Source organism: Onthophagus taurus, chromosome 10, assembly GCF_036711975.1.
Source record: "Onthophagus taurus isolate NC chromosome 10, IU_Otau_3.0, whole genome shotgun sequence".
Classification (NCBI taxonomy): domain Eukaryota; kingdom Metazoa; phylum Arthropoda; class Insecta; order Coleoptera; family Scarabaeidae; genus Onthophagus; species Onthophagus taurus.
In genome coordinates, this window is record NC_091975.1 from 2619113 (window position 1) to 2635282 (window position 16170).

The 16170-nt window shown below is 29.1% G+C and overlaps 5 protein-coding genes across 7 annotated transcripts; 4 read left to right on the forward strand and 1 right to left on the reverse strand.

The window, feature by feature from the left end:
• Nucleotides 1-110: 110 nt before the first annotated feature.
• LOC111428122 (nuclear cyclophilin protein Moca-cyp) lies at nt 111-3674 on the reverse strand. Its single transcript, XM_023063527.2, has 10 exons — nt 3567-3674; nt 3164-3355; nt 3008-3113; nt 2872-2959; nt 2581-2610; nt 2385-2524; nt 2024-2332; nt 1825-1961; nt 1493-1771; nt 111-1435 (listed from the first exon to the last, which is right to left on the reverse strand). Exons 1-10 carry the CDS (start codon nt 3567-3569, stop codon nt 278-280), a joined length of 2442 nt encoding a protein of 813 aa, XP_022919295.2. The 5' UTR covers nt 3570-3674; the 3' UTR covers nt 111-277.
• A 587-nt stretch (nt 3675-4261) lies between these two features.
• Nucleotides 4262-6304, forward strand: LOC111428124 (uncharacterized). 2 transcript variants are annotated; one of them, XM_023063531.2, is made up of 4 exons: nt 4262-4694; nt 4777-4801; nt 4862-4992; nt 5042-6304. In XM_023063531.2, exons 1-4 carry the CDS (start codon nt 4677-4679, stop codon nt 5837-5839), a joined length of 972 nt encoding a protein of 323 aa, XP_022919299.2. In that variant the 5' UTR covers nt 4262-4676; the 3' UTR covers nt 5840-6304. The 2 variants fall into 2 exon arrangements, with proteins under 2 accessions (XP_022919299.2, XP_022919298.2); XM_023063530.2 differs by having other exon boundaries at nt 4266-4694; nt 4777-4992; nt 5042-6297.
• A 2174-nt stretch (nt 6305-8478) lies between these two features.
• LOC111428123 (transmembrane protein 135-like) lies at nt 8479-10468 on the forward strand. Its single transcript, XM_023063528.2, has 7 exons — nt 8479-9015; nt 9069-9202; nt 9254-9368; nt 9417-9671; nt 9726-10034; nt 10084-10250; nt 10306-10468. The coding sequence occupies exons 1-7, from the start codon at nt 8857-8859 to the stop codon at nt 10385-10387; spliced, it is 1221 nt and encodes a 406-aa protein (XP_022919296.2). The 5' UTR covers nt 8479-8856; the 3' UTR covers nt 10388-10468.
• Nucleotides 10469-11667: 1199 nt separating this feature from the next.
• LOC111428449 (Pyruvate dehydrogenase E1 beta subunit) lies at nt 11668-13215 on the forward strand. Its single transcript, XM_023063959.2, has 2 exons — nt 11668-11884; nt 11970-13215. Exon 2 carries the CDS (start codon nt 11990-11992, stop codon nt 13064-13066), a length of 1077 nt encoding a protein of 358 aa, XP_022919727.2. The 5' UTR covers nt 11668-11884; nt 11970-11989; the 3' UTR covers nt 13067-13215.
• Nucleotides 13216-14193: 978 nt separating this feature from the next.
• LOC111428339 (daxx-like protein) lies at nt 14194-16004 on the forward strand. 2 transcript variants are annotated; one of them, XM_023063821.2, is made up of 4 exons: nt 14194-14338; nt 14394-14471; nt 14529-15315; nt 15366-16004. In XM_023063821.2, exons 1-4 carry the CDS (start codon nt 14294-14296, stop codon nt 15632-15634), a joined length of 1179 nt encoding a protein of 392 aa, XP_022919589.2. In that variant the 5' UTR covers nt 14194-14293; the 3' UTR covers nt 15635-16004. The 2 variants fall into 2 exon arrangements, with proteins under 2 accessions (XP_022919589.2, XP_022919588.2); XM_023063820.2 differs by having other exon boundaries at nt 14195-14344.
• The last annotated feature ends 166 nt before the right edge of the window (nt 16005-16170 follow it).

Genomic DNA, 16170 nt, shown 5'->3' on the forward strand with positions numbered 1-16170 from the left:
AAGTACACCATAATATTCTGATGAACGTGAGGCCACATAAAACCCACTTTTCAAAAAATTCTTTACCCAATTGGAGGATTTTGAAGATTAGGTTAGACGAAATAATCAAATACATTTAATCAAATTTTATCTCACGAAAAAAACTTACAATTCTTTTAAAATTACCATTTTCTAAATACATTACACAAATATAATGAAATTACTGTAAATCAAAGAAACCTTAACAATCTATTACTGTAATAATTCAATAGTCTTCAATAAAATTTTTATTTATTTTTTACTTTCGTTTTTCTCTTTTTGGAGGAGTACGAGTTTTCCGTCTATAATCAGTGCTGCTACTGCTCGATTTCCGCCCTCTTCTCTTATTTTTAAGCTTACTTTTATCATCTCTCGATGAATCTGAGCTGTAAGAAGAACTCGAAGACGTGCTACTACTAGAAGATGACGATTTGGACCGTTTTCTGGCTTTTTTATCAATTTCATTAATAACTTTAACCGCTTTGATTAATTTTTCCTTTTCAACAGCTACTCTTTGAGCTTTTTTGGCTCGTTCTAACATTTCAGCTTCTTCGCGGGCTTTACGTTGTTTTTCCAATAACAATAATTGCTTTTCTCTTTCTTCTTCATCTTGCTTTTTTTGTTTCATTTGAAGTAATTCTAATTCCATTTTTTTCTTTAATAAGAGAATTTGTTCGGCGCGCCTTTTAAATTTTTCCGTATCACTTTCGATTTTTTTAGTTTCCTTGTTTGGTTCTTCTTCTTTTTCGGAGTTTTTACGGGGGCGGGATTCTTTACGATCTCTCGATGTATCGCGTTCTTTCGATCTAGATCTTTGTCTCGGACGTCTTTCGCGACTTCGGGATCGTCGATCGCGTGATCTTGATCTCCGACGTTCTCTTGATCGGGATTTTTTTCCTGTAAAGGTGTTTTTGTCGGTAAAACGTTTTTTTTCGGCGAAACGATTTCTTCCAAAGCGGTCATCGAATCGTCTCATCGGTGGTTCTCTTTGTGGGGGTCTTCTATCAACACCTCTTCGATAACCACTTCTACGCTGATCTAAATCACGCCCGTTACGGTGATAAAATCGGTCTGATGGAGCGTTTCGATCCGGTTTTTCGTTTTCAAATTTATTTCTTTCCATACGCTTTTCTTGAGGTTTTTGATGATCTTTAGGGATGTTGATTTCGGGTTCAATGATTTCATTAAATTTTTTCTTCTTTTGAAAACCACTTATAATAATTTCCCCGGTTGGAGGATCTTCCCCTGTTTTTATTTGTACACCTAAAGCCATCGCTAAAGCTTCCGAACGTTTATTTGTCATCATTCCTTCAATTTCCTCTTCAGCATTGCTGATTTGATTAAAAATTTCGTCTTTTGATCCTGTTTCAATTGGATTAAACGATCCGGGAAGTGGATATTGAACCAAACTTGGTACCTATAATTTAATTAAAATTTAATGACTCCAATTTTAAAAAAAGATTAATAAAATAACCTTTTTCTTCGGAATCTCATTTTCTTCATCAGTTTGATTTTCCTCATAATCCAAAGCGTTGTAATCGATGTTTTTCTCATTTTCTTTCCGATCATCCTTTCGATTATTCTCAGGAGTGTGCCCCCCTTTATCAAAAGAGGGCGATTTGGAGTTTCTCTCTTGATGGCGAGTCGCTTCTATTTTCTTGTAATCTGAAAGTTTTATAACGCGACGTTCTTCTTGTTTCCAATGAATTGGGGTTACGCTACGCGAGCGACTTCTTGATGGTGTTCGAAAACGCTAAAATTCAATTTATTAAGGCTATGTGTTTCGATGAAATTAAAGAAACGTACAAAAACTCCTCTTCCTTTGATAACACGACCACTTTTTGTTACAGCTTGTCCCCGATCCCTTCTATTATTATAACCGCGTCTATCCCAATCTCTTCGTGGGAATCTATCACCACCTCGATTATTGTTTCGTCGATCATCTAATTAATTAACATAAGATTAAAACAAAATTTTGATTTATAAACGTTTTTGTAATTTTTACCCCGATTACGGTCATCTTTTTTGTTGTTATTATCTTTATTTGGTCCACCACGCATTAAAAATTTATTAACAGGAACATCGGGAATATCCTCTGGGTTTATATTGGATATTACAGCTAAAGGGTGGATATTATCGTCTTTTATTTCCCCATCTTCGTCTGTCCCTTCCTTTTTATTCTTTTTATGCGACTTTTTCTCTTTTTTATCTCGTTTTTTATCTTTAACATCTTTTTTCTTCTTTTTCTTTTCCTCATCAACTTCACCCTCACTTTGACTTTCACTTACCTTTTTTTTCTTCTTCTCTTTTTTAACTTTAAAGAAAATAAATTAAAAATTTATTTATTAATAAGTATCGAATTTTACCTTTTACTTGTCGAATTAATTCCCCACACCTTGCAATCTTCGCATCCTGTAAAGGTCTACTGTTTGTATCGACTGGCAATGACTCGATCTGTCGAACAACGTCCGCCCCGCCGATAACTCTACCAAAAACCACATGCACACTAAAAAAAAATCAACCGAAATGAGCTTTAATTTTGTTGATAATTTTAAAACTTACTTGTCGAGATGGCTGGCGGGTTGCGTCGTACTATAACACAAAATATGACAAGATATGATCAACCGAGGGTCGGTATAACGCCGGTCTTTGATTCAAGGATGCAACGCTACAGAACAAGCTCAAGTCAAAAGTTCTGTAACACACTCTGTTGTTTGTATTTATTCATTATTTATTTATTTTTTTCATATCGTACAATGATTTTTGTGTTTATGATTTATTTAGGAAGGAATATTATATTAGCTAACAAAGTCTAAACAACAGGATTAATTTACCTATCTTTTTGTTACTCACATAAAAAATTGAGATCCATTTGTATCTTTACCCCTATTAGCCATTGAAAGTAAGAAGGGATCATCATGTTTAATCTCAAACGATTCATCTACAAATCAATTCAATCAAATTAAATTAAATCATCATTTCTACCTACCTTCGAATGTTCCCCCATAAATACTTTCACCACCCGTACCATTTCCATTCGAAAAATCACCTCCTTGTATCATAAAATCTTTAACAACCCGATGAAAAATCACACCCTACGATAGAATTACTATTATTTAAAACACCTTTTTTATTTATAACTTACATTATAGTTTAAAGGTTTATTAGTAGTTTCACCTAAACCTTTCTCTCCTGTACATAAAGCCCTAAAATTCTCACAAGTTTTCGGAACCACATCATTAAACAATTCGAAAATGATTCTCCCCGATTGTAAACCACCTATGCTGATATCGAAAAAACATCGAGTACGTTCCGGTGGTTTTTCTTCTTCGCCCATCTAGGTTAATAATCAATTAAAATTAAGAAATGAGCCGTCGAAGTGATAAATATAACGATGAAAAATGGACGAAAATGTGTGTAACCTAACCTCACTTTTTTTTAATAATTTGTTTATGTGATAGTAAAGAATAATTGAGTTTTATTGGCGTACATTTAGTGTGAATTGATAAAACATATGTTTTTTATATATAAAAGAGTATTTTTCTTACCATTATTTGGCTTTAATTTTTCGATTTGTTAAGAAAATACTTGTTTTACACTTCACAGAAATTGTCAACAAAGTTACCTAGTGCTACCAACATCAAAATAGTGGAAAATTAATGGCATCTACAATAATATAATTTGTTTATTTATAAAATTTATTCTTTTATAAATCTTATAAGTTCTTTTCTTATTTTTTTAAATTATTTCCAATTTTTAATCAAGTTTGTTTCATAATTATTACAGTTAAATTTGATCGTTACTTGCTGCCATCTATTGTCACAAATTTGAACGTACAAAATTTCTTCAGATTAAAGTCGTTATTTTCTTCACTTTTTGGAAATAATTTCAATTTGTAGCTTGAAACACAGTGATGGCGAGGATCTTTTGTGATTATTACTATATCGATACTATATCATTACAATACCACACAATTTTCAAATATCTATAATATTATGAAGCCGAGGTCGCTTGCGGCCGAGGCGCTACGTTGATACCATCTCGTTACAACATTACTCACTTTTCAAATATTTATGATGCAATTAAGCCGAAGTCGCTTGCGGATTATGTCGATACCATCTCGAATATTACCCAATTTTCAAATAGTTATCATTTAATAGAGGTAGTTTGCGGCCGAGGCGTTACTTCATTACCATATTGACATAAAACTATACCATTTTCAACAACTTATGATGTAATTAAGCCGAGGTCGCTTGCGGACTAGGCCTTATATTGATACCATCTGGTTACAATACTACCCAATTTTCAAATGTTTATGATTTAATGCGCTACATCGATACCTTTCTTAGTTCCACTCAATCTATTCTCTCAGCATAAAGATTTCATCAAATCTTTACCAACAAGGCATCATCAGGGTTATTTATTCATGTTCAGTTCCACTTATTTTGAGTTGTTTGTTATGTGAGTATAAAGTTTTAACTGAATTATTTTATTTAGAGTGTGCACATAAAGTGTGATAGTGAGCTGTGCAAATCAATGAATTAAACAAAAAACTATAAAATAAACGTAAACATCATAATAACGAAGTTTATAAATCGTTAGGATAGCAACAAAATCGATAAACTCGTTATTTTTTGGCGAATAAATAGGAAATTTCAATGGAAACCGATTCAGATGTGAGTATATTTACTTTTAAATTACCATTGTTACTAAACGAAATTTTTTATTATTACATTTTCTTCTAACATAATGTTTTAGATTCGTGAAAAAAATGAAAACGATGGTAAAAAATTAGTGATTACCTCCCAAAGAAATAACTCACTTAATAATAGTAATACTTTAGATGAAATTGAAATCGCCTTGTATTCAGGGATGCAAACGAAAACCCAACACGAAGAACCAATCGATTTAACGTTTTCTCAAAAACAAATTAAACAAATTGATTTGGGAAAGAATTTGATTACCGCGAACCAGGTTTTAAAATTTTTAAACGTCAATATTTTATGACATTTTAATTTTTTAGCAAGAAATTAATTTTGAAAAATCAAATTTTTTATCAACAACAAATCAATTATTATTTACGCCATCCAGCGTGCCTAAAAAACGTGGCAGGAAACGTAAAGACACCACCGCACCCCCGGTAAAAGAAGAAAAATTAATACCAAACATAAAATTTATTTATCACATGAATAATTATAACAATAATCAAGAAGAATCCGGTCATAGCATGGATAATAGACACACGGAAGTCTTAATGGCTGCTAAATCTTTATTTTCGAAACGAACAAGAACTTTATATCATTGGATGTACCCAAACACGCCGAAAGCACAATTAAAATCGGCTGTTTCTATGTCTTGGGAGACGTTAGGTATTCAAGAAAAAGAATTTTATATTTCCCAAGTTTTAGGAAGATTTGGATTTCCACAAAGTAGCTTGATGGTTAACCCTCAATTAGGCGGATTGAGAGCATCGTCAACTGGAGTTCCACCGCTAGATTTAAGTTCACCAACTCAAATCAATTTAGAAACGAGAAACGCAGTTTCAACAATTTTAGATAGCCCAAATGAGAATCAAAATGAAAACGAGATTAAAAATTGGCCATCTCATGGAATTAATATTAACCAGGTTAAAAAAAATAACAATAAAAAACGAGGGAGGATAGGAAGACCAACAGGAAAAATCGTAAAAACTAAGTTATTAAATGTTAATCGAAGTGTTAATGTTGAAAATATTAATGAAGAGTTTCAAGATGATCCTGAATTACGGAAGGAGTTTGAACAGTTTAAATGGGCTTTACATATGAGTGATAAAAAGAATTAATTTTATTTTTTGTTCTATAAATAAATATATTTAAGAATAAAAATCTATCTTAATTGAATAATAATAATGATATAAGCTACGATAGAACTACACATTGCGTATAGCATATTATAATCGATCACAAAAAAATCTGCCGCTGTAAATACAATTTTCCTTTCGTTTATTTGTTGGGATAATAAAATAAGGTCTTCTTGGATTTTCTTTCCCACCGGATTTAATTTTTCGCTAAATGGATAATCTAACAATAATTTATGGCAAATTAATATCGTATCATTTCCTGATTTTATTGTTTTAACGCAAGATGAAGCTATCATTACAGTTAAAGTTAAAAAAACTATCGATGTATAAACATGTTTAGAAATAATTAAATAAATAGAAAAATCAAAGGTCAAGGATTCAAATCCAAGTAACATTTTTAGCATTAAATGAACACTTTGGATTAATTGCAGTGATATTAAAATAATGATTCCAAAAACTTTTAATCCGAAACATTCGTTTAAATAATCAATACAGTCGCATAAAGCGTGGTGGGATTTTGATGTTATCTCCAACGAGGAAATTTTTTTATCAATTAAAAACTTGTTTAATTCATCGAATCGATCTCGAATTAATAATGTATAATTATGAAAATATAAAATAACTAAGATTAAGATTAAAGCGTGACATGTATCAACGGTTATCCTTCTCCATTTTAAATAACCCAACGCTTGGTAACTTTCAATCATTTCACAAAGGCACAATCCAAATAATAAAATAATGATGATAATTAATTCGATTAAAAACATGATTTTTCGATTTTTACATTTCCTTTTTGTAATTATTTTTATTTTAAAATCAACTTCCTTGATTATTTCGCCGTAATTTATTATTTCCTTTTTATTATTATTTAAAATGCACATTACATTAATAAAAGCCGATAAAACTGTCACTGATACATCCATATAAACTGTTGTTGTAATCGATTCACGGTATTCCTCGCGAATTTTTAAATACAAAGCAACGGAAGTTGCCGAAATTAATAATAAAGAAATTAAAGTCGAGTAAAGTTTAAATAATCTCGATTTTTTTGATGGTTGTTCGTGTAATCCAAAAATATTTGATATTATTATTAAAGGTTTTAAGAAATTTAAATTTTCTGTTAACTTGTATTTTATTGTAATCATTTTAAAAGCTAAAACGTAAATGGAATTGGGAATATAAGAAATAGATTTTTGATGTTTTTGGAATCATTAAACGATTGAATTGATAAGAAATAAGTATGATTGATTACGATTCTTTCGTTAACTAAAAAATGAGTTAGTCGAGTAAAAATGATGACAATTTTAGGATTTTTAGAACAAGCTTCGAAATGTTTCGGATCTTCATCGATACCAACAAATAATTTTTACGCAATAATTTTTAAAATTTATTGTTTATCATTGATTATTCTATTTATTTTGGAAGCTTTATGGATTAACTTTGGAAAAGCTTCCTCGAATTTGCTCCCATCGCATATGATGAGTCAACTTTTAGACTTTGGGGTTACTTATGTTACATGTGCTTATCACATTTCGATGATTTTACCGAGTTTAAAAGGTAATAACAATTTTTTTACCGATTTTAAATTCATCATTAATTACATTGATGATTTATTAAATCATCAAGAAGAAAAATCTAAAAAAAATCTTTTAAAAGGTGCGATTATTGTTTTATCAACAATTTCTTTGTATATATTTGCTATTTATCTACAATTCAGCTATAATTTAATTACGATTTACAAATATTTTATGATTACTTATTTAAATAAATTAATTATTTTTTTGATGCTTTACCAAATGATAATTATCGTAAAAGAAGTGATTAAAAGATTTAAATTAATAAACGAGAAACTTTTCCTGATTACAAATGAAGGGCTTAATTCAAAAAGTTTAATAATTTTACAACGTTCTTTAAAAGAAATCGATGCTTTAACGAGACTCCATATCACTTTGAGAGAATTCATCGATAAATTTAATCGAAAATTTGGATATAGAATCTTATTAACATTAATTTACGTTTGTTTATTATTATTACAAAACATAGAGAATTTTTTAAATTATTTTCAACAATATCCACAATATATTTTTGGAATTACCATTGAAATTATTGTTAGTCTTCATTTAATGGTAAGAATTATAAAATTCTTCTTATTTAAATGTATCGTAAATGTTTTTTTAAGATGTTTTGCATTCAACTTGCTCATTGTTGCGAAAAAAATTATCGGGAAACCAGAAAAAGTGCGCCGATAATTTATAAATTGTTGCTAAAGAGTTGGCCCAATCGTGGTAATCAATTAGAAAATTTACTCAGAAAAAATTTAATCATTTTAGCTGAACAAACTGCACAAAGAAACGTTGAAATAACAGCGGCTGGATTTTTCCCAATTAATTATTCGTTAATTTATGGTATGGCCGGTACTATTTTATCTTATCTTGTTATTATAATTCAATTAAAAAGTCAATTTAATAAAGAAAAGTAATACAACAATCTTGTTCACGTCTCTTCCGTTGATAAACTTATAACTCTTCTTTTATTTTTAATCACCTCCAATTTTAGACCCGATTCGTTCTTGCTAATCATGCTTTTTGCACTTCAATCGCCAAAATGTCTGAAGTTGCAATTTTCCATCTGTTTCTGTCAAATTAACCTGTTAAATTAACAAAACCTAGAAATCCTAGATTACCAATAAATCTACTTTTGCTTTTACTCTTCTTAAGTGAAATAAATGAATAATTCGCGATTTTCTAATATTTCTAAGTGTGTTCGAATACGGATTTTGTCATCAAATAAAAAAATAATGTCATTTCTGTCAAAGTATAAAAATTTTGAATACAATACCCCACTATTTACCATATGTTTAGAACAATACCTCTATAAGTATTCAAAAACACATCAAATCCTATCAGTTACATTTAAATTCGCGTCCGGTTAAAAGCTAAAACGTCGCAATTAGAAGGAAAAAAACATATTAAAATCTAAAAATAAAAAGATAAGTGATAATGTCCAATCTAAGTAAATATACTTTCGATAAATGTGTTACAACGGTCACTCCATGTAGCATTTTCCACCCTTGGAATTCTAATTGTTTTGGTGGGTTGTTGGTTTTTGCTACAAATGTTTTTTTGGGAAGTACAAAATTTTTTTTACCGATTTATGTTGTAAGTAAAAATGTTTATTTAATTACTTTTTAATTGTCTTTGTAATAATCCAGGTGAAATTAATGTTAAATTATAAAAAGATTAATCAAAGAAAATTCGTTGAAGAACAAATTTTAGGATATTTAAGAAGTGTTGCTTATGGTGTTTCTTTCGGAAGCTTATTTTTAATTAGTTGTTGTACAATTTCGTATGTTATTTTTTATTAATGATACAAATTTTTACATTAATTTTATTTTAGCAAAATATGGATAAATTACTTTATTGTTATGCAAGCAGGAGCGGTGGGTGCCTTATCTTTATTAATCGAGTCAACTGAAAATAAAAATATGGATAAAATTTTATTTTTTAATCAGGTTATTTTAACCCAAATTTTTTTTTTTAATTTAATTGATTTTTTTTAGTTAATAGAGATATTTATAAATGTTTTAACATCCAAACGAATCATAATTCGAAATCGTTGGACTGAAACTTTAGCTTTTATGTTAGTAACATCGAACTTAATGTATCTTTTCAAAACTAGGAAAATAAAACAAAAAATACCCTTATTATGGTTTTATCCTGAAAGAAGTATTTATAATGTTAGTGAGAAAAGAAATGGGTTTCCCCTTGATGAATTATGTCAGCATAAAAAATCATGCTTTGATTACTCGCTGGATGTAAATATTTTACGAGATATATTTTAATAAATTTCCATTTAATTTTATTTTTAGGGCGGTTATAATTTCTTTTTTATTGGTTATTTATTAGAAATCGTAAGAAAATTCCTTCCAAAAATGTATATTTACGTCAATACCCCAAAGTTAATTCCGCTATTATTATTACACAAAGATAACCTAATGATGGGTTCTTTTCTTGGTGGATTCGTATTTATATACAGATCGATTCGATGTTATTTTCAGCAAAAAGAACGTAAAGAACTGCCAAGTCACACATTAATAGCTGCGTTAATAGCGAGTGGAACTTACGTTATAAAACCAAACATCCAAATATTTATCATTGCCTTAACAACAACTTTACAAGTATGCGAAAATCAAAATTAAATTAAATTAACTAAATATTTCTTTTTAGCTTTTATGGGAAAGATTCTCGTTTTATTTCAATTTACCAAAGAAAATTTCTTACTCCCAATTACTTTTCTGTATTTCCGGGGGAATTTTATTACATTACAGAATTATGATGCCCGATCAATGTCCTAAATATGTTAAAAATATGGTTGATATTGCAACAAATAACATGTAAGATCATGCTTTTTTATTACAGAAATATTAATTTATTTTTTGATTTGTTTAGGTCAACGACACTCCAAAATCGATTCTTTGCAGATATCAAGGAAATTGAATTATTCATGGACGGTTTAAATAAGAATATTTAATAATAAGTAAAGTTTACTTTGTAATGTTTTTAATTGACAATATATTTTGACGTTAAAATAAATGTCAAATTTGACAACTCATTTTTTATGGTTAATTTTAATTTAAAGAATATAAATGTTTTATTACCAACAATTATAATTAATGAACATGTTAATGTGGGGTGATTAATTTTAAAGTATGTTGGGTCAGGTTAGTTTTCTTTATTAGGTTCAATTACCCACAGGTAAAAAATGTTACTTAAGGTTATAGAATTAATACCAGATGGGATGGGAAAGGTATGAACGATGTTAATGACTGTAATAACAGAGTTTCTCTGATCTGGGTCCCAGGTCACTCTGGGGTTGCTGGCAACGAAGCGGCAGATGAGCTAGCACGAGAGCTAATGCGGTTAAAGTAAGAGCTAAATGTAATAAATGTAAATTAAATATGGTGGCACAATATGTTTAAAAACGTATACACAAATGTGTTATATATAATTAACCTGAGTGAATAATAGCTCATTATATGTGAGCAGAATACTATACTTTGTCCACGACTATTGAAATTGATTCCATAAATTTATTTTTTAAATAAATTTTTGAATAAAGTTTAAACGTTAATATGACACAAATTCAATGTTACCAACTGCAACCAACTTCACAACAAGTTGTCAAAATTAAATGTCAATTTTATGAAACATCGTATTTTTTTACGAAAATTAATTAATTTATACTTAAATACGAAAAAAGGAATTTGTTTAGGTTTTTTTAATGTCAAAGCTTTAGAAAGTCCTAAAAAAATTAAATTAAATTGATGTTTTTTGAAATTTTGACGTTTCAAATAATTATTCAAGTCTAATAAGTTGATTACCGTGAAAAATGACTATCCTCTTGTTTTAAAAAACTAATTCATATAAGGTATATAGTATAAGGTACAAACACTTTATTTTAAACACTTTGTTTAAAACATAAACCTGATTAATATTTAAAGAAGCAGTTAAATAAGTTGCCTACATTATTAAAAAAATTGTTATAAATATAAAGAAAAATAATATGTACTACACGATACTGACATATAATATACTAATAAATCATGTTATTATTATTAAATAGGAATAATTGTTATAAAAGCTAAAATCAAAAGGCAACCAAATTAACTTTAATTTTTAATCTAAACTTAACAACAAAGCTTTCAAATTAACAATAAACATTAAAAAAAATCTTAATTCTAGTAAATCCTTTATTACTAATCACAGATAAAAATTTTAATAACAAAAATCAATGATGTTTATAAATAGAAACAATTTTTTTAGAAGCCATCATACAATACAAAAATAAAACCATCTAATTTTAAATAACCTACGTAACAATATAGGATAACATAGAAAAAATAAAATGTGAGAAATTACAGATAAAAAAAATCTTTTTAAACGCACAAACGATCACGCGTTCAGCACCATTTGACAGAAATCTGTCGTCCTCGCGATACGACCTAATTCACCTTGAATAACACATTTTGTAAGTAATTCACTTTTATAAATAAAATCCAACAAAAATCGCATTAAACATTAAAATACGTTAGTTCAATCAAATTTGTTTTCAGCTAAAAAAAAAATTAAAGTCATGGCAACTGTAAAACCATATTTATTAAAGACCATTAAATTGTTAACTAAAAGGCAATTATCCACATTTAGAACATTAAGTGCTAAACAAATGACAGTAAGAGATGCTTTAAATACAGCAATTGATGAAGAAATGGAAAAAGATGAGCGAGTGTTTGTTCTTGGTGAAGAGGTAGCTTTGTACGATGGTGCTTATAAAGTTACACGAGGGTTGTGGAAGAAATATGGTGATAAACGTGTCATTGATACCCCAATTACGGAGATGGGATTTGGTGGTTTAGCTGTAGGTGCAGCAATGGGGGGTTTACGTCCTATTTGTGAATTTATGACCTTTAATTTTGCAATGCAAGCCATCGATCATATTATTAACTCAGCTGCAAAAACGTTTTACATGTCAGCCGGTCGGGTTAATATACCAATCGTGTTTCGCGGACCAAATGGTGCTGCAAGTGGTGTCGCCGCACAACATTCCCAGTGTTTTGGGGCGTGGTATGCTCATTGTCCAGGTTTAAAAGTTATCTCACCATATAATTCTGAAGATGCTAAAGGATTATTAAAAGCTGCTATTAGAGATCCAGATCCGGTGGTTTGTTTAGAAAATGAAATCATGTATGGAGTACAATTTCCCATGACCGATGAGGCCTTATCGAAAGATTTTGTACTACCAATCGGAAAAGCTAAGATCGAACGAGTTGGAAAACATGTTACAATAGTGGCACATTCTCGGGCTGTTGAGACTGCTTTAGAAGCAGCTAAAGATTTAGCGGGGAAGGGTATTGAAGCCGAGGTGATTAATTTAAGATCATTGAGACCGTTAGATTTTAATACAATAGCTAAATCGGTTGCAAAAACCAACCATTTAGTTAGTGTAGAACAAGGTTGGCCCACTTGCGGGATTGGTTCTGAGATTTTAGCTCAAATTATGGAGAGTGAAACTTTTTATCATTTAGATCAACCTGCCATTAGAGTTACTGGGGCTGATGTACCTATGGCTTATGCAAAAAGCTTGGAATTAGTGTCTATTCCTGGACCAACCGATGTTACTAAGGTCGTTAAGAAATTACTGGGTGTGAAATAAAATTAATTGTGTGAAAATAGGACTGATGATGATTTTCATGCATTTTTTTATGTATATTTATTTAAATTGTGTACAAAACTCCTCTTTGGTTAATTGTTTTAATGTACATATAAACTTTTTAGACAATAAAAGTATTATATTATTTTGAATTTTGTTATATTAAACTCCGTTCAATATTAAAATGTAGTATTAATGTAGGTTTCTTTATTCTTACTTGTTGTTACTTGTCACTTGTCATTCCACCTGACAAGTGCAGTGTTGCCAGATTTGAACATTATACTTATCGTACATGCGCGGAAAAGATTATCGTTTTTAAATTTAAATATCGTACGCATAAAAAATATAAAGTATTGTGCAAGGTTTATAGAACATAAGGTTACCTCATTCCCTATGCCTCTGTAGTATCGATTATTACCCCGCAAATTGACGTCACTGGTTCGATACAGTCAGAATAAAAGATAGCCTATACATGTGCCTATACGTGACAACACGATGCGAGGTTTAAATATTTTATATAGACTGTACCACAGTATAGGTGGTGTTGTGTTGTTCATAGAACCAGCTACGTCACTGACCCACCTTGCCTCTCAGAGGAGGAGAATCGGTATTGGGTAACCTTATGTTCTATAGACCTTGGTATTGTGTAAATAATAAATCTTTATTGAATACAAAAGGTAAATAAATTAAACTTCACTCTTAACAAACTTTACAATAAACATACAGTGAATTTCACTTAAAATGCAATATACAAAAATATATTTCCTTAGAAACGAGAGCATACCTACAATACTTACTTTCTCCCACATAAAATGCAATATGTCTGAATGAGTATCAATGTATTATTGTATACGAATTGAAATGATTGTACATGTACGATAATTATCGTACTTTTGGCGGCAGTGCATCTAACATAACCTCTTTTTGTTACCAACCTAAACGCTAAAAACCATGGTATATATACCATAGTAACCGTATATATAACAAATTTAATTTTTGTTGCATTTTTAATTAATTTAAAAATTCAAATTTCAATGATGTTAATTGTGCAATAATAATTATTAACCTTTATTTAAATAAATTAATAATATTTTTATAATTAATATGTTGGCCAACCTGCGTCTTTTTTTTACCCGTATCCAATCTGAATTTGTGTTTTAGGTTATTTTGAGTTCCATGTCGTTTAAATTGTTATTAAATATTAAATAGATAAGAATAAAATAATACGAAATGTCCGAAACTGTCGAAATATTATCCTCGGATGACGAGGAATGTGTAATGGCAAGTACTTTCAGTTATTATTTTTTATAAATTAATTTTTTTTTTGTAGTCTAACTCGCTAAAACGAAAAATAGAAGAGATGGAAAAAGAGGAGTCGGAAAATAGCGATGTTAATAATGCATCGAAGGTGAGTAACTGTTGTAACAATTGTGGAATGAAAAGTTGTAGAACGTTAAAATTATAGCATCCAAAATTAGAAGAAAATATTAATTCCTTAGACGAAGAAAAGGAAAACATAGCACAAACTAATAAAGTAGCTGAAAATGGAGAAATACCATCCCGTCATACTCATTTAGAAGAAATTTTAAGGTTATTCTCGTCCTCGGAAAAACTAGTGGAACTTTTACAAATGTTGTACAAAAAATTTACATCATCGAAAATTCAAAACACATTCATGGATAAAATAAGATTGTTAAAACCTCATTTTGATAATGTCACCAATTACATTAATTCCGAAAAGTTTACAAATTTGATTCAATCAAAAATTGAAACATCTAGAAATGCTATTACAAGCCTTGCATTACAACAGTTTGTCGATGTATTTAAGGAAATTGAAATTGCAAGTAAACGGGCTACTACAAATACGAGCAGTTTTAATGAGAAAGCAATCGCAAAGTTGGAATGTTTCCTTGATAAACTTAACGCAAAAATTCATAAATTAGAAAATGCTGAAGTTAATTTTGATGATGAAGAAAATTCAACGTATATACAATTAGAACGATATAAAAGAAGGGCGTTTGAAGTATACAAAAAATTATGTTCTTATTATAAACAAAGTGTCTATATAGGAGATTTAAGTAGAACTAGACTTGATTTTTGTGCCTCACAAACAAATGAAATTAACATAGCTATTAACAAAGTCTTTAGAGATGGAACAACATTTCCGGATTATTCTCAAATAGAAGAAATAATTCGAGAATGTGTTGATGAGAAAAAACTAAATTATACAGAAAATCGTATTAAGAATGAAGGTATTTATTTTTATTATTTAATTATTATTTACTTTATTATTATTTTGTAGCGGAATTTTGTTTTCGAAAATTAGGAAATCTGCTTCAACGACGTCGACAATTAGAATTATACAATATGCATACTTATTATTTAGGTAGTAATAGTGAACCATCGGAGGATGAGGAGTTACTCGAAAAATTAAATCAGCATAAAAACGACGCCAAAGAAAAGATGTCGAAAATTTGCGAGAAATTTGTTAAGTTACAGAATGAGGGAAAAGAATTGACAATTTCTGATGATTCGGATGATAGTGAATATGAATATTCAGATGATGATTAATCTGAGAATAGATCTAATCTTAAAAATTAAATTTTTCCATATAATTAATATGTTTATAGTTTCCTAGTTCTTTAAATTTAATTTTTTCCCGATTGATAGTACCTTTTATTTATGTTTATTATTACAAATATAATGTAATATATTACAAAGTGTATTATAAAGATAAAATTATATAACGATAAAAGATTAGATTTTTATGTATAAATAAGCAATTAACTTGTTTAAATATTGCTAATTTTTTACTAATACATATAAATTTAATTTTTTCTGGTAGATTTATTTATGTTTATTAAATTTACAAAGTGTTATTATTATTGAAACAATAAAAGATTATATTTTGATGTATAAATAAATAACTTGTTTAGATAAATATTGCTAATTTTTTTGACAATTTAAAAGCAGTTGGTACCTTAATAGTAAATTAATACATATATTAATTTAATTTTTTCCGGTAGATTTATTTATGTTTATTAAATTTACAAAGTGTTATCATTATTGAAACAATAAAAGATTATATTTTGATGTATGAATAATCA

Bases quoted from the DNA above. Each gene is read 5' to 3' on its own strand.
- LOC111428122 (XM_023063527.2), bottom strand. The intron at 3,114-3,163 runs GTAAGTTATAAA...ATTCTATCGTAG, and splicing joins ATAAACCTTTAAACTATAAT to GGTGTGATTTTTCATCGGGT. The intron at 2,960-3,007 runs GTAGGTAGAAAT...ATTGATTTGTAG, and splicing joins TTATGGGGGAACATTCGAAG to ATGAATCGTTTGAGATTAAA.
- LOC111428124 (XM_023063530.2), top strand. The intron at 4,993-5,041 runs GTTTTAAAATTT...TTAATTTTTTAG, and splicing joins ATTTGATTACCGCGAACCAG to CAAGAAATTAATTTTGAAAA.
- LOC111428123 (XM_023063528.2), top strand. From the start codon at position 8,857: ATGTCCAATCTAAGTAAATATACTTTCGATAAATGTGTTACAACGGTC. The intron at 9,016-9,068 runs GTAAGTAAAAAT...GTAATAATCCAG, and splicing joins TTTTTTTACCGATTTATGTT to GTGAAATTAATGTTAAATTA. The intron at 9,672-9,725 runs GTAAATATTTTA...TTTTATTTTTAG, and splicing joins GCTTTGATTACTCGCTGGAT to GGCGGTTATAATTTCTTTTT.
- LOC111428449 (XM_023063959.2), top strand. From the start codon at position 11,990: ATGGCAACTGTAAAACCATATTTATTAAAGACCATTAAATTGTTAACT.
- LOC111428339 (XM_023063820.2), top strand. From the start codon at position 14,294: ATGTCCGAAACTGTCGAAATATTATCCTCGGATGACGAGGAATGTGTA. The intron at 14,345-14,393 runs GCAAGTACTTTC...TTTTTTTTGTAG, and splicing joins ATGACGAGGAATGTGTAATG to TCTAACTCGCTAAAACGAAA. The intron at 15,316-15,365 runs GTATTTATTTTT...ATTATTTTGTAG, and splicing joins AAATCGTATTAAGAATGAAG to CGGAATTTTGTTTTCGAAAA.